The 26292-nt window shown below is 41.7% G+C and overlaps 1 protein-coding gene across 1 annotated transcript in view; it reads left to right on the top strand.

Annotated features, from left to right (window-relative positions):
- phf12b (PHD finger protein 12b) overlaps positions 1 to 26292 on the top strand; it is a 78761-nt gene that overhangs the window by 27717 nt on the left and 24752 nt on the right. The window contains exons 3-6 of the mRNA XM_055658140.1: positions 12004 to 12076; positions 13148 to 13565; positions 21193 to 21313; positions 25442 to 25574. Of these exons, the coding sequence (XP_055514115.1) occupies positions 12004 to 12076; positions 13148 to 13565; positions 21193 to 21313; positions 25442 to 25574 (745 nt within the window). The remainder of the gene's footprint in view (positions 1 to 12003; positions 12077 to 13147; positions 13566 to 21192; positions 21314 to 25441; positions 25575 to 26292) is intronic.

Raw genomic sequence — 26292 nt, 5'->3', positions numbered from 1 at the left:
AACTGATCAGTGTATATCCCCATTTCTTTGATATTGGTGTTCAAACTTGGGCCATCTTTTCCCCCACTGGCCCTTAGTCACGTATGTGACCAAAAAGATGAAAAATTGTGGAGTACATCTCTTCTAATTCTGAAAGCATTACATGTGTACGGTTTTGCACTCTATATGATTCATCTTTTTTTCGGTTTATCAAGTTAATTTTTTATATGTTACTAGACCAATTGGGACTCGTTGGGTCCCTATCACACGGGAGGGCTGGTCCCTGAACGCAATATTCCACCACTCACCCATAGCCCCCAACTTTGCAGGCGTGGCTGAGGGGTTCCTGTTGTGCCACCAGAGATCCCCGTTGTGACGCAAGCAGACGCATTATAGTTCTGTAGGTAGGGAACTAGCATTGAATAAGATTAACCTCTTACAAGAATGTTTTTAATGTATCACTTTGTGATGACACCTGGTCACGTGTGTGACATGTTGGTTTACTTTTCAAAGGATGGGTCCACTATGTCTGCAAGGCACCCTGTAAAATTATATCAATAGGAATCTTGGAGCTGCTTGCAAGCATACAACCTAGGAGGAGAAGATCATTCAGTCCCTCGAAAATGTTCCAGCATTTAATGCGATTGTGGCTGATCTGATTGTGATCTCCATTCTGCATTCCTGGCTACCCTGGTAACCTTCTATCAAGAATTGATCTCCTCGGCATATAAAATATGCAGACTCTTCATTAGGGTGATGGAAGCAGAGCTACAGAGACCCTCAACTCAAAATAAACTTTTGTTTCACGTCTGTCTTAAATTGAGTCTCCCATTTTTGTTGAGCAGTGACCCATTGTTCTGTATTCTCCCATTAGGGGACCATCCTCTTCAGGTTCACACTTGGGATCTTGCAAGTTTACAATCAAGTCATTTATTTTCTAAATTCCAAATGGTTACAGCCCAAAATAGTTAAACATTTGCTCATTGGTCAACCTGCAAAATCCAGGCATTAATAGATACAAGATAGACACAAAAAGTGGGACAGGCAGCATATTTTCATACCTCAACCATGATTTTGATTACAGTTGGCTCATTTTTCAAATGCTTTTTTAACCTGAAAACCTTCAATTAGCCAGTTCTTTATTTCGTCTAACAACTGTCTTTGGTTTTTATTAAAACTGTTCTAGAGAACAAATTATGTAAATACCACAGCTGCCAGTAACATTTCGATCAACCACTTCCTCAGAGCTTCTCAGTGGAAGTTCATTGAGCTGTTTCTAAGTGCAGGTTGCTGAAAGTACTAGTACTGCCAATTGGTGTGGAGAGAATTTAAAACATTTTTTGTTCCAAACCGGAAGGGCAGTCGTGTATGTTGTTCCTGAGCTACGGTATTCCTGTGACATGTTTGTGTCTCCATGTATCAAATGCTTTCAGGATCGATCCTAAAACCATGAACATTTGTATATTCATTTAAAAAGTTGCCTTTTGTTTAATTAGCGCAATGATATTAAAAACTACCTCTTTTTTTGTGCAAGCAAGCAAAAGGCAGTAGTCGAACCAGAGAGCAATGGGCTGGATTGTGCTTACAATTTGCCCCATCGAGTCAGTGGCAGAGCTTAGCCTTGCCATTTGGATCCTGCACCGTCAGCCCTGACATTGATTTCAATGGGAGTTGCAGACTAAAGATGTAGGAAATAAGTAACGATGCCATGTTACTATTCATTTGTTAACATGTTAACGTTTCTGGAATACTGTAGCTCAGGGACAACAATTTTTAGCTTGTATTTCTATAATAGATCAAATGATTTAACAGTTTGTTGGCAGGTACCTCTTAAGTGTTCCAAGTAAGGCTTGTTCCAGTTAATTTCAATGTGGAATTTGATCGAAAGAAATGAGAGACCATGCTCCGTAATTGCCGATATTGTCAGTTAAAAGTGCACATCCTCAATGCATGAGACTCATTGCTAGCATTTATTTCAAGAGGCCTTTGTATACAAAAACAGGAATGTAATGTTGAGGCTCTATAAGCGCTGGTCAGGCGGCATTTGGAATATTGTGAGCAAATTTGGGCACCATATCCGAGGAAGGATGTGCTGGCTCCGGAGAGGGTCCAGAGGAGGTTTACAAGAATGATCCCAGGAATTAGTAGGTTAACCTATGATGAGCGTTTGTCGGCACTGGGCCTGTACTCGCTGGAGTTTAGAAGAATGAGGGGGACCTCATTGAAACATACAGAATAGTGAGAGGCTTGGATAGAGTGGATGTGAAGAGGATGTTTCCACTCGTGGGAGAGTCTAGGATTAGAGATCTAGCTTCAGAATTGAAGGACGTTCTGTTAGGAAGGCGGTGAGGAGAAATCTCTTTACTCGGAGGGTTGTGAATCTGTGGAATCCTTAGCCAGAGAAGGCTGTGGAGGCAAAGCCAGTGGATATTTTTAAGGCAGAGATAGATAGATTCTTGATTAATACGGGTATCAGGGGTTATGGGGAGAAGGCAGGAGAATGGGGTTAGGAGAAATAGTTCAATGGTGGAGTAGACTTGATCGGCTGAATGGCCTAATTCTACTCCTATCATTTATGACCTTAGATGTTAATGATTTATCGAAGGGCAAAATAAGTAGTTCTCTTTCTTGAACATCAACATTCTAGAAGTGGAGTCATTGGGAACTGAGGGTACTACAATCTTGTAACTGGCCTTATCTATCCATGTCTGTCAGAGATGCTGGCTGACCCACTGAGTTACTCCAGCACTCTGTGTTCTTTTCAACATTCTGGAGGTATCCAGTTTAAAGCTTTTCCTGTGGTTTCCAACTCCTCATGTGGCTACCAATTATTTGTAAAGTAAGCAAATATTGTGTCCATTTTTAGTTGTTTAGTTAAACAATAAGCAAATTCTGTGGCAACCTTTACATCAAGCACATTGAATGTTGGTGGACACAAAATGCTGGAGTAACTTAGTGGGTCAGGCAACATCTCTAGAGAAAAGGAATAGGTGACATTGTGGGTTGAGACCCTTTTTCAGACTGAGAACATTTTGTGTGTCTCTTCGATGTAAACCAATGTCTGCAGTTTCTTCCCAGACATTGAATGTCGGGTCAGCAGGTAGAAATGCTACCTCGCATCTCTGGTTTCCTGGGTTCCATCCAGATGGTTGCTGTCTACCTTGAGTTTTCACATGCTCAGTCTTTTCAGGTGAGGCAAAGGTTCACTTGCACCTCTGCTCAGTCCGCCTAGACCTACCTGATCTCCCGGTTACTGAACACTTGAACTCCACCTCCCATTGACCTTTCTGTTCTGGGCCGCCACCATTGTCAGAGTGAGGCCCGGTGCAAATTGCAGGAACAGCACCTCATATTTCGCTTGGGCAACTTACACCCCAGGGGAATGAACATTGACTTCTCTAACTTCAAGCAATGCTGCCTCTTGCTTTCCCTCTCTCTCCATCCCTTCCCCATCCCAGTTCTCCCACCAGTCTTACTGTGTCCGACTACATTTTATCTGTTTGCTTTGTTGTTAACTTCTCCCAGCTAACAACAATCTATTCTACGTTTTCCTTGAACCCCATTCCCTTTATCCTGTTTTCACACCTTACACTTCCTTGTCTATGTACCTCCCTCTCCCCTGACATCAGTCTGAAGAAGGGTCTCGACCTGAAAAACGTCACCCATTCCTTCTCTCCAGAGACTCTGCCTGTCCCGCTGAGCTACTCCAGCATTTTGTGTCTATTTAAGTAGATTAGTTGTTGCACTGTTTCATTCTTTTGTTCAGTTTTAAATACATGGAAGTCACTTTTATTTTCAAACTTTTAAAAAATGGTTGGTGATTTCCAGTATTAACCAGAGGAATTTCAGTGACAAATCTGTGGCTAAACCAGGACTGTAGGTATGCTTCTTCTCTTTTGGAATGAAGCCAGGAAAATGTGGGCAATGACTCAAAGAGCCAGGTGCCTTCTGTTAGTCTTGTAGGATGTGGCAAATTACATCTTATCCAACTCCCTCTTCCTCTACCGACTCTTTCAATTTTAATCAGATGCTCATTGTTTGGGTCAGTGGTCTCGAGGGCAAAAAAACAGCCATTCTTGTTTGAACTAAAATGTGTGTAGTTTTATTTCTTGGGTACAAAAAGTATATATTTTTAAAAACAGTACATTTGAGGATCACTTTCATCCTTTCTGAGTTAAAGATTTCTATGACGTCCTTCATGTAACTATACAAGTGAGGAATTGTAATGTGGCGTACAGGTAGAGCTATTGCCTTGCAGCGCCAGAGACCCGGGTTCGATCCTGTCTACTGGTGCTTGTTTCTACGGAGGTTGTACTTTCTCCCTGTGACCTGTGTGGGTTTTCTCCGAGAGTTTTGGTTTCCTCCCACATTCCAAAAACGTACAAGTTTGTAAGTTAATTGGCTTGGTATAAATGTAAATCGTCCTGTGTGTGTGTGTTCGTATTCGTGTGTGTTCGACTGAAGGGCCCATTGCCATGATGTATCTCTAAACTAATGTAAACTAGAATAGCAGGGTTCAAGTGTAAATCCACATCTACAAATTTCAGGTCTGACTGATGTAATTTGGCCAGTAAGCTGTCCTGCTTTGACCTTTGAATACTTATTGTTGCAAATTGAGATGCCTGGAATAGTATCAAAGGGAGTGAAGGAATACATAGCTAATAAGCCTGCCTTAATCTTGTTTCTTATTCCATTTAAGCAAGGTCTGTAAATTTAAGCAAATAGTTTTGGAAATCATTGCCAAATTATTTGCATAATACTATAATGTCAATTATTCTGCCCATTTAAACTTGTATATAATGAAGGCAAAGTTTAGTTTTATCACATGAAGCTGGCAGCGAATGAGTTTGTGTCTCTGTCATGATCTGTAAATTTAGGTTTTGCTCACATGTACTATAATATGAAACTAATGAGAATTATAGGGACGAGATTGAACTTTTTTTCCGCCTTCCATCACAGTGAGGAATGTGGAGGAGTCACTGTGGTGGATATTTATGTTAAAATGTATTTTGCGGATCTTGTTGCTTTTTATTGGTATGATGACTGGCAAATAAAATTCCTCATATGTTGCAAAACATACTTGGCAAATAAAGTATGATTATGATTAATGATAAAATCAGATCTACTATGTAAGCTCAAAACGTGTTATGAGGTTAACCAATTAAGTGAAGGAGAACCAAAGACAATGCATCTCTGTATTCACACACAAACCCTCGCTTGAAATCTATAAGTTTATAAAGTTCAACTTTGTAATACACTTTTTTTTGGGAAACCTATATTGTGTTTTGATGCAGTTCAACACAATAGCCATTAGTACAGTTGCCTTAGAGGCATGGATAAAGTTTCCCAGGAATCTAAAAGGCGTCTCAGGCTTAAAGGAGAGAGTAGAGTTTTCACTGAGGGTAGTCCATATCTGGAATGAGCTACCAAATTTACGAGTCGTCTTTAAATACAGGAGAGGTGCCGGAAGACTGGAGGGTGGCAAATGTTGTGCCTCTATTCAAGAAGGGCTGCAGGGCAAATGCTGGGAACTACAGGCCAGTGAGCTTAATATCTGTAGTTGGAAAGTTACTAGAGAGTATTCTGAGGTCTAGGATAGATGGGCATTTAGACACAACGGCTGATTAAGGATAACCAGCATGGGTTTGTACGTGGGAGGTCATGTCTCACAAATCAAGTTTTTTGAAGACCAAAAAGGCCGATGAGGGCAGAGCAGTAGATGTAGACTTCAGCAAAGCATTCGACAAGGTTCCACATGGTAGGCTGCTCTGGAAGGCTAGATCGCATGGGATTCAAAGAGAGATAATTAAATGGATAGAAAATTGGCTTCATGGAAGGAAGCAGAGGGTGATGCTTGGCCGTTGAAACCTTTGAAGGTTGCTTCTCGGACTGGAGGCCTGTGACAAGTGGTGTGCCTCAGTGTTTGGTGCTGGGTTTGTTTGTCATCTCTGTCAATGATTTGGATGAGAACATATACTGCAAGGATAGCAAGTTTGCATATGATACAAAAGTGGGCGGTTTTGAAGATGGTGAAGATGATTGAAAAATTACAACAGGATCTTGATCGATTGGCCAGGTGGGCTGAGGAATGGTTGATGGAATTTAATACAGAGCAACGTGAGGTGTTAAATTTTGGGAAGTATAACCTGGGCAGGACCTACACAGTGAAGGGTAAGGCACTGGGGAGTGTTGTGGAGCAGAGGGATCTAGGATTGCAGCTGGATGGTTCCTTGAAAGTGGAGACGCTGGGACTCAGAGTTATACTCAGAGTTTTAAGTATAGAAGTTGGGAGGTCATGTTGCAGCTGTATAAGACGTTGGTGAGTATTTAGAGTCTTGTATTCAGTTCTGGGCACCATGTTATAGAAAATATGTTTTACAAGGATGATGCCTGGGCTTGAGGGTCTGAGCTGTAGGGAGAGGTTGAGTAGGCTGGGACTCCATTCCCTGGAGCGCAGCAGGATGAGGGGTGATCTTATTGAGGTGTATAAAATCATGAGAGGAATTGATCTGGAAGATGCATGGAGTCTCTTGCCCAGAGTTGGTGAATCAAGGACTGGAGGACACAGGTTTAAGATGAAGGGGAAAAGATTTCATAGGAATCTGAGGGGTAACCTTTTCACACAAAGGGTGATGGGTGTATGGAACAAGCTGCCAGAGGAGGTAGTTGAGGCAGGGACTATCCTTTTTAAGAAACAATTGGACAGGTACATGGATCGGACAGCTTTGGGGGCGGGGGGAAATTGGACCAAACGTGGGCAGGTCGGACTTGTGTAGCTGGGGCAAGTTGGGCCAAAGGGCCTGATTCCACTCTGTATCACTCTATGACTATGTGAGTAAGTTACAGAAGCAATTGCAATTACAACTTTTGAAAGACATTTGAACAGATATATGCATAGGAGGGTTTAGAGGGATATGGACCAAATGCAAGCCAATGAGACTAGCCCAGTATGCCAACTTGGTCAACATGGACACGTCGGGCCAAAGAGCCTGTTGCCACGGTATATTGATCTGTCATATTATTGAATGATCAAATTTATCCATTACTTAGGAAGGGCTAGTTTGTTTGAACAATCTGCAAAAAAACACTTAAACAAGAAGGTTTCGTTATCCTTGAATGTTAAAATTATATTTGACAACTATACTACATTGATTTACCAGGGTACGTGCATAGTAATTGCTTACATACTAAACCATCTCTGACAAAAGTGCAACGATTGAAGTATGATAGTGGACAGTGAGTCGCCAGTTGCTCTGCGGCCTAACATCGTGGAGCTGGAGGCCACAGCGCGGCACTGACTTTAAGACCCACCGCGGGGCGTGGACTTACCATCAGAGCCGATTCCTTGCTTGGGATCGACGTTCCAACCACGGCATGTGGACTTCAACATCAAGGAGCTCGCAGTCTCGGGTAAGAGACCGACATCGGGAAGCTCCAAAAGCCACGCGATATTCAACTAGCCCCGACCAGGGGTATATTGCCTGGCGCGGGGGGAGCTGAGATTCCTCCCCCCACCACCGATGCAGGAGCTTGATCGCCCCGACGAGGCGGCCCTCCGCCGGCTACGGGAGTAAGATCGTCCCGTCAACGGAAGGTTAGAGGCCCCCGACCACTGGAGGACAAAGAAGGTAGAAGTTGAGCTTTTGTTCGCCTTCCATCACAGTGAGGAATGCGGAGGAGTCACTGTGGTGGATATCCATGGTAAAATGTATTTTGTGTGTTCTGTTGCTTTTTATTGGTATGATTGTATGGCAAATTAAATTCCTTGTATGTTGCAAAACATACTTGGCTAATAAAGTATGATAATGATTATGAACCTGGCTCAGGTAGATTTTGTCTGCTGTTAGATGGCAGTACAGTGGGGCAATGGTTGAGTTGCTGCCTTACAGTGCCAGTGATCCAGGTTCGATCCTAACTAAGGGTGCTGTCTGTACGGAGTTTGCGTGTTGTGACCGCATGGGTATTCCCTGGGTGCTCCGGTTTCCTCCCACATTCCAAAGACGTGCAGGTTTGTCGCCTTACACCCCAGCGCTATGAACTTAACTTCTCTAGTTTCAAGTAACCCTTGCTTTACCCCTCTCTCCATCCCTCCCGCTTCCCAATTCTCTGACCAGTCTGATCTATTCACATTTTTCTTGATCTCCATCTCCCTTTGTCCTGTTTTCACACCTTTCACTTTGTTATCTGTGTATTTCCCTCTCCCCTGACATTAGTCCGAAGAAGGATCTCGAACTGAAACGTTACCCATTCCTTCTCTCCAGAGATGCTGCCTGTCCCAATGAGTTACTCCAGCATTTTGTGTCTATCTCAGGTTTGTAGGTTAGTTGTAATTTGTCTGTAAATTGTCCCTAGTGTGTATGGGTAAGCGCTGGTTGGCGTGGGCCGAAGGGCCTGTTTCCACTCTATCTCCAAACTAAACATTCAAAGCTCGGTCCAGAAAATATTCTCTCTTCCAAATTAGTGTTTGCTGTGCAGTTTCGAGTATTAACCAGCAGGAGGAACTGTTTGTAAAGTAATGCACTTTCAATCAATGCTGAACTTCCAATATTTGAGGAGTAGCCAAGCAAAGGCAAGTGTAATGTTATTTTTGCATTTGCTCTTTGTAGGCACCTCTGTATATGAAAATTAAACCTTACACCATGGAGCTTCGTAACTAATATTTTGCCTTTGTTTGTGAGCATTAGGGATAGTGCAGGCAGATTTTGAATGTGTATGCATATTGAAAAATAATAATCATCGGAATGGCCAAAAACAAGTTAAATGATGTCTTTAAGGCTTTACAATAATATAATTGCTATTGACTGCAATTTTCCATTTTGCATTAATGAATGTAGGAAGGGAGAGAGAGAGTTTATCTGGAAAGGTACTGACTGGCTGGCGAGTGGAAAAAAAATGTAATCACTTATAGCACTTTTGGTCATTTGTGTCTCTGAAGATTTGAGTAACGGAAAAATGTTGTGGTGGTGAAGGTATTGTGCTAAGAATGTTGTCTATTTACTGTCCTTTTCATCAAGTCCACAAAGCCCTTGCCGGGTCTGTCTTTGTGTGGTTACGCACAATGCTAGTGTTGGTTTTGTGCCTAGAACTTTAAAGTATTGGAAGTGTGGGAATGGCTGCTTCCTGATTGCAGTTGGACAAATCAGAAAATATCTTTTTTTATCAGAAATTATTCTCTTTGCACTGCTCAAGGTCTGGGAAGCTTTTTATCATTTCATTCTCTAATATTAGTTTGTGACTCCCTTTTTTATATGTGCGCATGTTATTTATTTTGTGTCATTGGGTGATGTCTTATTCTGTAATGGGATTTCCAGCCACTTTTGGTTTTGAGGTCTCCAGAGTAGGCAAATAGTTAGACAGGTACGTGGATAGGATAGGTTTGGAGGGATAAGGACCTAATGCGGGCAGGTGGGACTGGTATAGCTGGGACATGTTGGCTGGTAAGGGCCGAAGGGCCTGTTTCTACGCTATGACTCTGGGTGGGTCTTTTTTTCCAGAGGGGATGGTTATACTATCCTATGCAGGCCATTTGGTTTGACAACCTCTGCTACTGATGAACTTTCAGCCTTCCTCGCAGCATATTTTAATTACTCTTAATTTAGACTTCAATTTGCCTAGTTTTTCCTTAGTCCCTCTGCCTGATAAACCCAAAACCTGTTATGGCCAATTAACTACTCGGGGAAATAAACTGTTAATCACTCAGTTGGACAATGTATTTAGCTGTACATATTGGAAACACAAGGAACTGCAGGAATCTCAGCAAAGAAACGTGATGGAGGACCTCAGTGTGTCAGGCAACATTTGTGGAGGGAATGGACATGCCATTTCAGGTGGGGACCCTTGGGTAGAGTGGGTGGGGAGAGGATGTTTCCACTAGTGGGAGAGTCTAGACCAGAGGTCATAGCCTCAGAATTAAGGACGTTCCTTTAGGAAGGAGATGAGGTGGTATTTCTTTAGTGAGAGGGTGAAGAATTCATGGAATTCATTTCCACAGAGGGCTGCGGAGGCCAAGTAAGTGGATATTTTTAAGGCAGAGTTTGACAGATTCTTGATTAGTACGGGTGTCAGGGGCTACAGGGAGAAGGCAGAAGAATTGGTTTAGGAGGGAGCGACAGATCAGCCACGATTGAACGGCAGAGTGGACTTGATGGGCCGAATGGCCTAATTTTGCTCCTATCATACGACTTTATGACCCTCCGGACTGAGTGGAGTTGGAGGGAAAGCTGGACAGGGGAGGTGGAGATGAGACAAAGCCTGGCAAGTGATGGTTAGATGTAGGTGACGGGTTGAGTGGTGGTGATTGGCGGAAGGATGGAGTAAGTGACTGAGGCTAGAAAAGGACTGAAAGTTGTAAGATAAGTAGAAACGTCCTGTACACATTGCAAGTCTATCTTCTCGAGAGTAAATTTAGTGAATTAGTTGGGGCAAGTTATTCAACAATTGAGTAGGTTATTCACTTGTCTGCAAAAAAAAACAATGAATGTGTAGAAGTTAAACAGATTGCATAAATGAAACTCAACCTCAAGTTATAGCATTTGCTTGCTTTCACAGTTTTGAAACAAAATCTTGGATCTGCACACGGGGTCTTTGCTTAAAGATGCTGTGAGTTTAGTGTTGCAAATTAAACTAGTATGGGGACATCTGGTATGTTGTTTGAAGTAAAATGGCCTGCACAATCCATAACTGCAAAGATGTTTGTCAGAAAAGAACATTTGTTATCTAACCCTATGTGAGAAAGCCTTTAAATTCAAAGTGAAAAAAAGCCAAATCTTGATGTGTTGCACAAATGAAATGTAAAGGGCAGGAAAGCTGCGCAAGTTGTTCAGGCTTGCACTTCGCTATGCTAGCCAGATCGTCGTGACTGATTGAACCTTTTGCTCTCCCTCACTCTAGAGAAAAAAATAACACAATCTCCACAAATGAGAGGCGCAATAATAGCCCCAAAACAGCTTTGAAAAATACAGTTCAGTAAATGTATTAAACAAATTTATTTAAATGTTGGCAGTGGATGTTTGTAATAGATTCCATCATCCTGAACATAAGTTAAAACTTGTGAAGTGTTTTGTGATGTTCCTGAACCTTAATTAAAGAAATACGGTGGCGCAGTGGTACAGTGCCAGAGACTCAAGTTCCATCCTGATCACGGGTGCTGTCTGTACAGAGTTTGTATGTTATCCCTGTGACCACGTGGCTTTCTCTGGGTGCTCTAGTTTCCTCCCACGCTCAAAAGATGCATAAGTTCGTCGGTTAATTGGCTTTGGTAAAATTATAAATTGCCCCTAGTGTGTTGGTATGCGGAGACTCGGTGGGCCAAAGAGCCTGTTTCTGCGCAGTATTTCTAATGCCATGCAAGGTCTTATCTGGTGGATGCTATCTTATTATTTGTATGAGAGTCCTAAACTAGTTGGGCGCGCACTAGTTGAGATGTGGAGCTTGAAGTTGTGACATTATTACAGCAGATTTTCAAATGCTCTCTGTGAGTCCAGGGTATAATCTTTAGACGAGATGAGCTGTTTATGTTCCCTTTAAGTAGCACCCTTTGGGTGTAATGAATCAATTGGGCGGCACGATGGCGTAGCGGTAGTTTGCTGCCTTACAGCACCAGAGACCCGGGTTCGATCCTGATTACGCTGCTGTCTGTACGGAGTTTGCACATTCTCCCCGTGACCGCGTGGGTTTTCTCTGGGTGCTGCGGTTTCCACCCACACTCCAAAGACGTACAGGTTTGTAGGTTAATTGGCATGATAAAATTGTAAATTGTCTTTAGTGTGTGTGTCGAGTAGTGTTAGTGTGCAGGGATCTCTGGTCGGCATGGATTCGGTCGGACAAAGGGCCTGTTTCTGCACAGTATCTCCAAACTAAACTAAATTGGAATTTCCAGTTCAAACTGCATGATGTTGACAGTTTGATACTACACAGTTTTCATCTTTTCTGTTCCCTGCAAAATGCGATAATATGTCTACAATTAATATATAAACATTGCAAAGTTCCAGAAGCTGCTAGCTGAATCTTCTCTTGTCTTTGCAGTAACCCTCCCCTCAGTGAGGAGATGCTTCCACCTGGAGAATGGATGTGTCATAGGTGCACAGTTCGTAGAAAAGTAAGTAAATCATTGTTTAATAAAAAAACACAATTGTACCATGCTTAGACACAAAATGCTGGAGTGACTCAGCGGGTGAGGCCGCATCAATGGACAGAAAGAATTGGCGACGTTTCGAGTCGAGACCCGCTGAGTTACTCCAGTATTTTGTGTCTACCTTCGATTTTACCAGCATCTGCAGTTCTTTCTTAATCATTGTTCCATGCTTCATTGATTCAAGAAAGAATGCATTGCACCTCATTTTTCTTCCCCCAAGGCCAGTTTAATGGAAATTTGTAGTTCTGTTAATAGTAAATAGCCATTATTATAGGCACGTTTAATAATTTCTGATTATATTTGTGTACATCTCGGCTGATTTAAGTGCACACACTAAATGCTGTCACATTCATTGTAAGATGGTCAGCAGTCCTTTTGCAATCCAGTACTCTTGTAAACACAAGGGACTGAAGATGCTGATTTAATAAAAGATCCGCTGGAGTAACTCAGAGGGTCATGCAGCGTCAGGATCCATCTACAGTCGAGCCCTTCTTTAGTTTAAAGAAGGCTTCCAAACTGAAGCATCGCACATTTATGTTCTCCAGAGATGCTGCTTAACCCGCTGAATTACTCCAGCACTGTCTTTTTACAGTGCTTTTTAACTTGGGTTCTGCGATTGTGTTTGAACCTATTGGCTCATTTCAGCTGTACAGTCATTTAGCACATAATGTTGTCTATCTCAGAAGTATTTTTTTTTGTATTGTGAATTTCATTTTGTTTTGTAGCCTCGAGGTTCAGAGGGCATAGGTTTAAGGCGAAGGGAAGAAGATTTAATAGGAATCTGAGGGGTGAATTTTTCACAAAGGGTGGTAGGTCTATGGAACAAGCTGCCAGAGGAGGTAGGGACTATCCCAATGTTTAAGAAACAGTTAGACAGGTACATGGACAGAACAGGTTTGGAGGGAAATGGACCAAATGTGGGAAGGTGGGACTAGAGTAGCTGGCACATGTTGGCTGGTGTGGGCAAGTTGGGTCGAAGGGCCTGTTTCCCCACTGTTGCTCTATGATGCTAGTAAATTATATTTTCTTTTCTAGAAGCAAGAGAAAAAGGAAAGACTAAGCCAAGTAAATGGAGTTATGGACAAGCAGACGGTTAAAAGGACAGCCTCGCCTACTGTGGACATGGAGTTCCCTGACAAGTCCCACAGTAAAGCATTGGATTCCAGGGTGGACAGTAACTGTAGAGCATTTGCACAAGCAAAAACTTTGGAAAGGCATGTCAGTCGGCCTGGCACACCGACGTCTAACGCAAGCACCGACACGCCCACCTCTGAGCAGAACGATGTGGACGATGACTTGATTGATGTGGACGATGACAATGCTGCCATGGAGATAGACTGCTCACAATTACAAATAAGGAATCCATTTGAAATACTTATAGCAGCAGCCATGGAGCGAAATCCAACTCAATTCCAACTTCCAAATGAACTGACATGTACCACAGCACTTCCAGGTGAGGGAGCCGGTATAACTACACTTAACACATTGCTTAATTTCTTATTGAGAAACATCAAGGCTTCATCTGCTAATATCCAAAACACACTTGCAACCTGTAACAATTACAGTGCAAGTTTGATAAGAATTGCATGTTCTGCAGTTGTACAAACCGTATTGGTAATTCGCTTATTATTCTGGAGCTAAATATTTTGATTACCACATTGAGGTTTTCAGTTGTATGAATAACTTCAAATCAACGTGCTGTTTCAATATTTGCTGTGTATTTTCTTTGGGCAGTTAGTTCATGACAATGATTGCATTTGGTTTGTTAAGATTATTTGGGTTGGTATTCGCATTTACGTAGACCCTTTTAGATCATTAAGACTCTGCAGAATGAAACTGGTTTAGCAATTAAAATGTTTGCGTTTTTAAAATAACCAGCATTCTGTTAATCAAAATGCCAATAAATCTTGACAAAAATTAAACTGCTGGATTAACTTGTCCTAATGAGTAGAAACTAAGAACTGCAGATGCTGGTTTATACCAAAGATAGACACAAAATGCTGGAGTAACTCAGGTGGGTCAGGCAGCATCTCTGGAGAAAAAGGATGGGTGACGTTTTAAATCCGGACCCTTCAGTCTGAAGAAGGGTCCCGATCAGAAACATCACCTATCTATCTTCTCCAGAGATGCTGCCTGACTCGTTGAGTTACTCCAGCACTTTGTGTCTATCGTCGTAATGAGTGTACAGCTCCTGGTTTTCGCATGCATGCTGAATATTTAGCAGAAAGTTATCCGCATTAGATGCATGTGCATTTGGGAAAAGTTGAGCAGCTACCGTATTGCTGTTTGTCACAAGAAATAGTTTAGTGAATTGTTTAGTGCATGAGCACAGAAAGTTGGGAACTGGTGTAGGTCATTTGGCCCGGTAATCAATATGATCGTGGCTAATCTGTTGCAGGCCTTGCCACATCTTCTATACCAGTTCCATAGAACTTAAATACAAATCTGCCTCCCCTTTAAGTACCTCCAGTGACCTCGCTTCCACTCCTTTAGTTTTGAGAATTCCAACTTCGCCTTTCCTCATCTTCTGTGCGAAGACGATTTTACGCACCTCAGTTTCAAATTACGATTTAGTATACAAACTTAAAGCACACGGCATTGGGGGTTCAGTATTGATGTGGATAGAGAACTGGCTGGCAAACAGGAAGCAAAGAGTAGGAGTAAAGGGTCCTTTTCACAATGGCAGGCAGTGACTAGTGGGGTACCGCAAGGCTCAGTGCTGGGACCCCAGCTAGTTACAATATATATTAATGATCTGGATGAGGGAATTGAAGGCAATATCTCCAAGTTTGCGGATGACACTAAGCTGGGGGGCAGTGTTAGCTGTGAGGAGGATGCTAGGAGACTGCAAGGTGACTTGGATAGGCTGGGTGAGTGGGCAAATGTTTGGCAGATGCAGTATAATGTGGATAAATGTGAGGTTATCCATTTTGGTGGCAAAAACGGGAAAGCAGACTATTATCTAAATGGTGGCCGATTGGGAAAGGGGGAGATGCAGCAAGACCTGGGTGTCATGATACACCAGTCATTGAAGGTAGGCATGCAGGTGCAGCAGGCAGTAAAGAAAGCGAATGGTATGTTAGCTTTCATTGCAAAAGGATTTGAGTATAGGAGCAGGGAGGTTCTACTGCAGTTGTACAGGGTCTTGGTGAGACCACACCTGGAGTATTGCGTACAGTTTTGGTCTCCAAATCTGAGGAAGGACATTATTGCCATAGAGGGGGTGCAGAGACGGTTCACCAGACTGATTCCTGGGATGTCAGGACTGTCTTATGAAGAAAGACTGGATAGACTTGGTTTATACCCTCTAGAATTTAGGAGATTGAGAGGGGATCTTGTAGAAACTTACAAAATTCTTAAGGGGTTGTACAGGCTAGATGCAGGAAGATTGTTCCCGATGTTAGGGAAATCCAGGACAAGGGGTCACAGCTTAAGGATAAGGGGGAAATCCTTTAAAACCGAGATGAGAAGAACTTTTTTCACACAGAGAGTGGTGACTCTCTGGAACTCTCTGCCACAGAGGGTAGTTGAGGCCAGTTCATTGGCTATATTTAAGAGGGAGTTAGATGTGGCCCTTGTGGCTAAGGGGATCAGGGGGTATGGAGAGAAGGCAGGTACGGGATGCTTTCATTGACAGCTTGAGTGAAACTTTGGACATGACTAGCCTTGTTTATTGTTAATGTATGAATTTATTGTATCTGTACAGCAAGAGGTCTGATCAAATTCCGCATTGTACAACTGTAGACTAGTGGTAATTGAGCTAATTGTCAAAGTAGCCGTGTGTGTTGAAGTGGCTGATCCAGAATTAGTGGTATAATCTTTGTGTAATGTAAGGTTCTAGCACTTAATTTATATTGGTTTAGTTTAGAGATACAGTATGGAAACAGGCCCTTCGGCCCACCGGGTCCGCATCACCCCACACACTAACGCTATCCTACACACAGTAGGGACAATTTACTGTTTTACCAAGCCAATTAACCTACAACCCTGCACTTCTTTGGAGTGTGTTGGAGGAAACTGGAGATCCTGGAGAAAACCCATGTGGTTACGGGGAGAACGTACAAAGTCCAGACAGGCAGCACCCATGATCAGTGTTGAACCTGGGTCTCTGGTAAGGTAGCAACTCTACCACTACGCCACCATACCGCTGGGTCAGGACCCGTCTTCAGTCTGATTGTGTGGGCTGGGGGGGGGGGGGGGTCTTGTGATTCCTGCCACTCTCTCTTCCGTGAGAACCCCTCTCACTCTTCCCCCTCTGTGATTCCAGCTATGCTCTTTCCCCACCATCCGACAGTCAGTCTGAAGTCGGGTGCAGACCCGGAACTTCACCTAACCATGTTCTCCAGAGATGCTTCCTGACCTGCTGAGTTACTCCAGCACAATGTGTCTTTTTTTTGTAATCCAGTATTTGCAGTTCCTTGTTTCTACACCTCACTTATAGTTGGTATGCTGCAAACTAAAATAACAACAGATTTGTAACAAAATACTAATTTCCCAACACAATGGAAGGAAATAGTTCAGTTGTTGTGTTGTTGACTGTGATTGAAGATAAAGATGAATGAGACTAAATTTATAATCAGTTGATAAGATATTAAAATTTCTTCAATATACCTGGAGTTGGAATCTTTTCTGCCTTGCGAATCCCTATTCACTGATTTTAAATCATGAGAGGTCTTGTCCCATATTCACAATAAAAAATATTGTGCTGTGCATTAAATCGCCTCATGTAATTCTCTCCTTAACTACTTTCCCATTATTTAATTCATCGTGTATCAGTTTTCAAGCATGCTCACAGAGACATAATGAACTGGAGATGCTGGAATCAAAATAGTGAAAGAACTCAGCAGGTCGGAACGGTCTGAAGAAGAGTCCTCATCTGAAACGTCGCCAGTTCATTCCCTCCTCAGATGATGCCTGACCTGCTGTGTTCCTCCAGCATTTTGTGCTTTACGCAATCTTGTTCAACTGTGTTAATATATTTTTAGTTTATTGCTTTTGCTGTCTGCACAGTTTTAAAACGTTGTTGTTCTCAATGCTGTGGTTGATTATTTGGTTTCATGGCTGTTACATGAAATTGCCCTGTTGGCCCCTTGAATGGGAAAAAAAGACAAAAGGCCTATCGTAATATTCTGTTAAACAAGCATGTCCTTCCTTAGTCATTGGTGCTGGATTTTATGTTGGATGGGGAAATGGAGTAAACGACCTTATTGGATGGGGAAATGGAGGAAACATGCCCATTGGCCCAAGTTGCCCATGCCAACCAAGATACCCCATCTGCATTAGTCCCGCCTGCCCACGTTTGGACCATATTCCTCTAAACCTGCCCAAATGTCTTTTAAATGTTGTTATATTACCTGCCTTGACTATATCCTCTTTGAGGTCGTTCCAAATACCCACCACCCTCTGTGTGGAAAAAGTTGCCCCTCGTGTTCCTATTAAATCCCCCCCCCCCCACCTTAAACCTATTGTTCTTGACTCCCCTACTTTGTGTATTCACCCTCTCTATTCCCACTCATGATTTTGTTCACCTTTATAAGATCACCCCTCATCCTCCTGTGCTTCAAGGAATAGAGTCCTAGTGTGCCCAACCTCTCCCCCAATGGCTCAGACCCTCAAGTCGTGGCAACAATCCCCTTAAATCTCCCGAATTCTGTTTTTTTGTTTCTGATTGATTATTTATAACTTAGAATATACATGATGACAGGGATTCTTACATGACTGCACTTTGGTATCAACCTTGTATCATTAACATCCAACCAATTCTTGATACAGCTCCTGCATGACCACTGCAGAAGATCAGAAAACCGATATATTGTAATATGTTTTCAACTGAGGGGATAACTTTGCTGTCTTCCTACTTTCTAAATGCACCGTGCAATAAAATACGCCGTGAATAATGTCCAACAGACTTTGCCTTGAAAGGGATATGGTGAAGCATGCTATCTTTAGAATGTTTTAAATTCAGAAAATTGCTTATTTAATCAATTGTAATAGAAGTGCATTCCTAATCAAAACTGATTTATTTCATCAAGCATAACGCTTCAATCAAATCAAATCAGGAATTTGACAACTAGAAAGAAACTTATTTTGAGAATGTTTTAACATTTAATCATCTGCTTTCAACTCTAATGTCTACCTGAATAATAGAAACAAGGAACTGCAGATTCTGGTTTACAAAAAAATACACAAAGTGCTGATGAGCTACTCCAGCATTTTGTGTCTTTTCTTGCTGAATAGTGTCTGATTTCCCCGCTTTTAAAAATCAGAATAATAAGGATAATTGCGCAACAACTGTCACGCTGGTAGGAAATCTTTTGGCAGTAATTGCAATAAATCAGTGCATTGTACTTATCTATTCTCTCATTCCTGTTAGCACATTTGATTTTCCTGCTATACCTGTTACTTCCTGAAAATATGTTGCCAAATATTCACCTGAAACTCCATTCTTCGTAAGAGTATCAATGACAATTTATTTTTAAAAGGCACATTATGTCTAAGTTGATGTTTGTGCTTTTGACTGGTATTAGGAAGTGTGAATTAGAGGTAAACATTTTTTGCACAGGTCAGAAATTGAACCAGGCAGCGCTATGGGTCATTTTGACCGTGATGATCTGTAGAACTTGTCATACTCTTTAACCAACTTATTATTAAGGGTGGAACCTCTATTTCAAGAGAGTGTTAGATTTAACTCTTAGGGCAAAAGGAATCAAGGGATATGGGGGAAAAGCAGGAACGGGGTACTGATTTTAGATGATCAGCCATGATCATATTGAATGGCAGTGCTGGCTCGTGGGGCCGAATGGCCTCCTCCTTTACCTATTTTTCTATGTTTCTATGGAACAGTGGTAGAGTGGTGTGGATGTGGAGAGGATGTTTCCGCTAGTGGGAGTGTCTAGGACTAGAGGCCATAGCCTCAAAATAAAAGGACGTGCCTTTAGAAAGGAGGTGAAGAGGAATTTCTTTAGTCAGAGGGTGGTGAATTTGTGGAATTCATTGCCACAGAGGCTGTGGAGGCAAAGCCAGTGGATATTTTCTTCTGATAGGCCGTTGATGGATATTTTGACGGTGGAGATTTCTAGATTCTTGATTAGTATGGGTGTCGGGGAGAAGGCAGGAGAATGGGGTTGAGAAAGAAAGATAGATTAGCGATGATTGAACGGCAGAGTAGACTTGATGGGCCGAATGGCTTAATTCTGCTCCTACAACTTATGAACTTCATAGTGCCAGACCTGGGTTTGATCCTGACCTCAGATGCTCTCTTTGTGGAGTCTGTACGTTCTCCTCATGTCCCCATAGGTTTCCTCCAGGTGCTCCGTTTCCTTCCCACCCACCAAAGACGTGTGGGTTTGTAGGTTAATGGGTCTCTGTAAATTGCTCACAGTATGTAGGGAGCGGATGCAAAAGTGAGGGATAACATGGAGCTAGTGTGAACAGCCGATCGGGGGTTGGTTTGGATTTTGTGGGCCGCGGGGCCTGTTCCCATACTGTTTCTTTCAATCAATCAACTGTATGGAACAGAAACACTCCCTTCAATCCACATGTCCATGCCAATCCTCTTGTTTATTTATCTGCACTAATCTGATTTACCCACATTAGGGCCATATCCTTCTGTGCCATGTCTATTTAAGTCTGCCTCTTAAATGTAGTAATCTTATTCCATCACATTCTCAGGCAGCATGTTGCAGATATCACTATTCCTTGTACAAAACAAAGCTTGCTCTGATATCCCCTCTAAATTTCCTGCTCCCCCCCCCTTCAGATTATGCCCTTGTGTTTCTGATATCCTTACCATGGGGATAAAGATTTTGATTACCCAATCTGTTACTTTCATTATCAAGTACAGACACCTCACATTTTATACACATTTGATTTGTGCATTTTTCAAATAACGCGCTTGTTTAATTAATACGCTAACTAATTGGATAATTACCAATAATTAACATGTATTTTTTAAATTAATGCCTGCTTAAACGTTAAAATGTATCTGTTTAATTTATGGGGTTTTCTGAATTATGTGCTGCTTTTCTGGAACGCAAACCCATTCTCTGCGACGCCTGTATGTCGAATTGGAAACATTCAATATAAATTATTTTTAAATTGTGAACATGTTTTGTGTAACTTTCCATAATTATTCTACAACATGATCAACATTGTATTGAAATAAACGTAGATATTTTATTTTCGGAATTTCTATAAAGATCAACTCTTTTTGTGTTTATCTCCTTCCAAGGATTTTGGGGTGGAGAAGTCTCAATTGAATATTATCATTGTAAGTTTGGAGCAGGATGTTATTTGGTTATAAATAACCTTTCTTTGTCTGGTCTGTGTACTGTACTTGTACAGTAATGATGGGTGCTCCATTTTGACTATAAATATGGTTTGCGGGGGTACAGGTCTGCATCAATTTTACTGCATCTATAATGTACTGTCAGTGGAAGGTTTCTACTGCCTTTTCATAAGGTTACAGTCCAATGTACAGAAATGTGAGGAGAACCTGGTTTCATCTGCTGGTTGCCTTGATTCATTTTGTAATGTTGTAATGCTTTTTGTATGTGTGTGTGTGTGTGAGTATATGTGTTTATGATCTATATAAGGGGTAGGCCGTTTAGGACTGAGATGAGGAAAAACCTTTTCAGCCAGAGAGTTGTGAATCTGTGGAATTCTCTGCCACAGAACGCAGTGGAGGCCAATTCACTAGATGTATTCAAGAGAGTTAGATATAGCTCTTAGGGCTAAAGGAATCTGGGATGTGGGGAAAAAACAGGAACGGGACTCTGAGTCTGGATGATCAGCCATGATCATATTGAATGGCGCTGCTGGCTCGTAGGGCCGAACGGCTTACTCCTGCAGTGTGTGTATGTGTGTGTGTGTGTGTGTATATACACACACAAACTGAACTTTTTTTTTGTTTATTATATTGTTTACAGAGTACCACGTTTACATATTCTGTTGTGCTGCTGCAAGTAAGAATTTCATTGTTCTATCTGGGACATATGACAATAAAACACTCTTGACTCTTGAGTAAGAGTTAAAGGAGTAGAATTGGTCACGCAAATAATGACACACAATGTATCATGCAGGTACCAGTAAAAGGAGAAGAAAAGAAGAAATGACAGGGAAGAATGTGAAGAGGTCACAGCATGAACTAGACCACAATGGCCTGGTCCCACTACCTGTCAAAGTTTGCTTCATTTGTAACAGGTGGGCATATCATTTTTACATTTTTCTTGCATGATGATTCCCCAGATGTAAAATTGAATTCATTAATCCTTTTGGGCCATTCTTTGGAAAGTGAACCAAAATGTCACACACGTTACCAAATGGCATCACCTAAAGTGAATTCTTGTAAGAGATTAATCTTATTCATTGTTATTTTCCTACCTACAGAACTATAATGCATGTCTGCTAAAGATATGAACATTCTAGCTTTTTAATATTCTCAAGAGTTTGTAAGATAAAACTGAAATTATGAAAAAAACGCTTCTGTGTGAGGTCACACACGTGACCATTCCTATTTGACCTCTGACCCTAAACAAACATTGTCAGCATAACACAAATATTCAACTTGATAAACTTCCGAAAAAAATATGAATCATATATACAGTACAAAACAACATACCTGTAATGCTTTCAGAATTAGAAAAGATGTATTCCACAATTTTTCATATTTTTGGTCACACACGTGACTAAGAATGGGCCTTTTGCACTATTCAGCACTGAGATGAGACACTTAAACCCAATGACAGTGATGTTTTGATAGATATTTTGAAACTGCATGCAAATTTGCCATCATCCTCTTACAACTATTATTTAATATGTTATTTGCTCGCCAGTTTAAGAATCTGAGTGTCGTCCTGCATTTTTCTTCAAGTCTCTAAATTGGACCTACAATATATATATTCAACCCCTCAGCCATACTCGCTTTACCATTCAATCTAGGGTTTCTAATAAATGTTCAAGAAGGAACTGCAGATGCTGGAAAATCGAAGGTACACAAAAATGCTGGAGAAACTCAGCAGCAGCATCTATAGAGCGAAGGAAATAGGTAACGTTTCGGGCCGAAACCCTTCTTCAAACTCTAGAAGGGTCTGAAGAAGGGTTTCGGCCCGAAACGTTACCTATCACCTTCGCACCATCGATGCTGCTGCACCCGCTGAGTTTCTCCGGCATTTTTGTGTACCTTTCTAATAAATGTGTTTCAGTGCTAACATTGGAAGTATTTTGTTCAGTTAATATAAAGTTGGTCAAAATTATTTTAATTGAACTGCAAAATGATTGGATGTCATTTGTACCTGAAGAGAACATGGTGAAAAAGCGATAGACCAAGAACTCCAGATGCTGGTTTACAAAATAAAGCTACAAAGCACTGGAGGAACTCAGTGGGACATGCAGCATCTATGGATAGGTGAAGTTTTAGGTCGGGATCCCTCAGACTGATTGGAGATGGGGGGGGGGGGGGGGGAGACTTTCAAAAATCCTTGACAAGGTCCCACACGAGATTAGTGTGCAAAATTAGAGCACATGGTATTGGGGATAGGGTATTGACATGGATAGAGAACTGGTTGGCGGACAGGAAGCATAGAGTAGGAATTTATGGGTCCTTTTCAGAATGGCAGGCAGTGACTAGTGGGGTGCCGCAAGGCTCAGTGCTGGGACTCCAGTTATTTACAATATATATTAACAATTAAGACGAAGGAATTAAAACGTAACATCTCCAAGTTTGCAGATGATGCAAAGCTAGCTGGGTGGCAGTGAGAGCTGTGAGTAGGATGCTATGAGGCTGCAGGGTGAGTTGGATGGGTTGGGTAAGTGGACAGATACAGTACAATGTGGATAAATGAGGTTATCCACTTTGGTGTCAAGAACAAAAAGGCAGATTATTATCTGAATGGTGTCAGATTAGGAGAAGGGGAGGTGGAATGAGACCTCGGTGTCCTTGTATATCAGTCACTGAAAGTAAGCATACAGGTACAGCAGGCAGTGAAGAAAGCAAATGGCATGTTGGCTTTCATAGCGAGAGGATTTGAGTATAGGAGCAAGGAGGTCCCACTGCAGTTGTACAGGGCCCTGGATAGACCATACCTGGAGTATTGTGTGCAATTTTGGTCTCCTAATTTGAGGAAGGACATTCTCGCTATTGAGGGAGTTCAGCGTCGGTTCACCAAGATAATTCCCAGGATGGCAGAACTGAGATATGATGAAAGAACGGATCGACTGGGCTTGATTTCACTGGCATTTAGAAGGATGAGAGGCGATCTTATAGAAACATATAAAATTCTTAAAGGATTTAAGGCTCGATGCAGGAAAAATGTTCCTGATGTTGGGGGAGTCCAGAACCACGGGTCGCAGTTTAAGAATAAGGTGTAGGCTATTTAGGACTGAGATGAGGATAAACCTTTTTGCCCAGAGAGTTGTGAATCTGTGGAATTCTCTGCCACAGAAGACAATGGGTGTTTTCAAGAGAATTAGATTTAGCTCTTAGGACTAACGGAATCAAGGTTAATGGGGAGAAAGACGGAAAAGGATACTGATTTTGTATGATCAGCCATGATCATATCGAATGGCGCTGCTGGCTCGAGGGGCCGAATGGCCTACTCTTGCACCAATTTCTATGTTTCTAAATGGAAAAAAGGTGCAGGTCTTTTCCAACATAATGCATCCCATGGTACATTTTATTCCTGCACATGCTTATATTCTTTCAGTAAATAAAATGGATTACTAAAAACATATTGAGGTGCTGGAAACTAAATTTAAAATCATAAAAAATAAGTAGGCTTGCAGCTTTTATGGATAGAAAGTGTTTTATCAGAGGGTTGGTGAAAGATCCCTGAAACATTAATCTTCTCTTTGCATAGAGTTGTCCGAACATGCTGAATGTTCCCAGTGTTTTCTGGTTTTAATAAATGCATTTGATAATTTGAAAGAAATGAAAACAAGATTTTACCTCGATGCCACACAAATATCCATATTGGAATCTCTAAACTTTGCGATGCTCTTGACATTCCTTTTATGAATTTACAAATAAATTATTTATTCGTTGGGATAATTGGCAATCTTAATTGTGTCCTATTTTAAAGGCCCAATCGTTTATGTGTATCTTGAAGAGCAAGGGAACTAGTACTATATACCTAAATGTTGTCATCTTTTGCACCCGGGCAGCACGGTGGCACAGCAGTTGAGTTACGGCCTTGCAGTGCCAGAGACCCTGGTTCAATCCTGACTACTGGTGCTGTTTGTACGGTGTTTGTATGTTCTCCCCGTAACTGCGTGGGCTTTCCCTGGTGCTCTGGTTTCCTCCCACATTCCAAGGACACACAGGTTTGTAGGTTAATTGGTTTTAGTTAAAATTGTAAAATTGTCCCTAGTGTGTAGGATAGTATTAGCATCCGGGTGATCACTGGTTGGCGTGGATTTGGTGGGCCAAAGGGCCTGTTTCCTTGCTGTATCTCCAAACTAAAAACTAAACACCCACTTGGCTATACACACTGTTCAAAGGAACAGTGAGAGATGTCAGATAGAAATAAACATTCATTCAGTGTTCCTTGCATTTGGTTGCTTCAGTTCCCATCAGATTCTATTTGATGTACTGCACTATTGTTATCCAAGTCGTTAAAAGCAAATCAAATATGCTCAAAGACTTGCCAGCATTGAAATGAATGAACAGAACAGATAATTTAAGCATTAGTTTCTGCAGCCTTTTCTGTGTCTGTGAACAATGCCTGCTGGGGGAGAGAAGCAAATTATATTTGAGAAGTTTTCCCAGGGATTAGACGCTGGTGCGGAAAAATTGAATACTCGATACCGGACAAGCAGAAGACTTGGTGATTTATCTGCTCGGCAAACATCCATATAAACTTTGAGGCTAGTAGGTTCGAATTCGAAAGTGGGGTATAATCAGATTTACTTAAATTGCTTGTGGAATGAAATTTTATTTCTTTGCTTCTGGATAGAATTTTGGTGATGCAGAAAGAGCACTCTCTGACTTGCATTAATTTCAAAGTATTGAGACCATTTCCGGATGATTGCTTCGTTAAATATTTGCCATATGATTGGGAGCAGATGTTCCTCTTAATTACAGAAGATCATCTGATTAAAGCACACATATAAAATAATCTGAGGGAAATCAAAAACATTTGGAAAAACCTGTAGGCAAAAGATTCTAACAATATAGCTTTTTCTCCAACTTTCATCTGTAAGCTTGAACCTTGGCCACCACTCTCTCATGGTAAATGCAAGGGGAGGCAAATCTCTACCCTTTCATTTCTTCCTTATTTTTGCTTCAATTCACAACTTGTAAATGACAATGACAGTGTGATGCTTGTGTTGCAGGAGTTGCAGAGTGGCGCCCCTTGTCCAGTGTGATTACTGCCCTTTATTGTTTCACATGGACTGCCTGGACCCACCTCTTACTGCAATGCCAATGGGAAGATGGATGTGCCCTAATCATATTGAACATGTGGTGGTAAGTCATTGTGCACTTCTGACAACAAGGGCAGCACGGTGCCGCAGTGGTAGAGTTGCTGCCTTACAGCGCCAGACACCCGGGATCGATCCTGACTAAGGGTGCTTGTTTGTACAGAGTTTGTACGATTTCCCCATGACAACCATGAGTTTTACAAACATGTACAGTTTGTAGGTTAATTAGCTTGGTATAATTGTGAATTGTCCCTAGTGTGTGTAGGATAGTGCCAGTGTATTGGGATCGCTGGTCGGCGTGAACCCGGTGAGCCGAAGGGTCTGTATAACTGAACTGAACTAAACTGCATGCACTGGGACTACCTCCGTGTTAACTTCATATTTCAATGTTTTATCAAATACAATATTACTTACTCTTGTATTGTTAGATTGCTGATCAGTTTATGTATACACAGCTCAAGTTTGCTGATGTTGTCTGGGATAGATTACGCACAATATTTGGGGCAAAGTTTGAGGAGAAGGAACAATAACAATTTTTAAGACAAGCAGTTCCATTATATTTCCCAAAATGGTGTTTAGTGCAGAAATTCTTAATCTTCATTACTTTAAATTTACACTGCCTCAAACTCTGCATGGAAACGTTTCTAATAAATTATTTGAGGCAGGATCAGCTTCACAGAAAGGTTTGGAGGTTGAAGAGTTAGTCATGGAGTCATACAGAACGGAAACAGGGTCTTTGGCCCAACTTGCCCAGGCATACCAAG

This window comes from Leucoraja erinacea, chromosome 28 (assembly GCF_028641065.1).
Source record: "Leucoraja erinacea ecotype New England chromosome 28, Leri_hhj_1, whole genome shotgun sequence".
In the NCBI taxonomy this organism is placed as follows: Eukaryota; Metazoa; Chordata; class Chondrichthyes; order Rajiformes; family Rajidae; genus Leucoraja; species Leucoraja erinaceus.
This window is presented reverse-complemented; position numbering and strand designations above follow the sequence as displayed.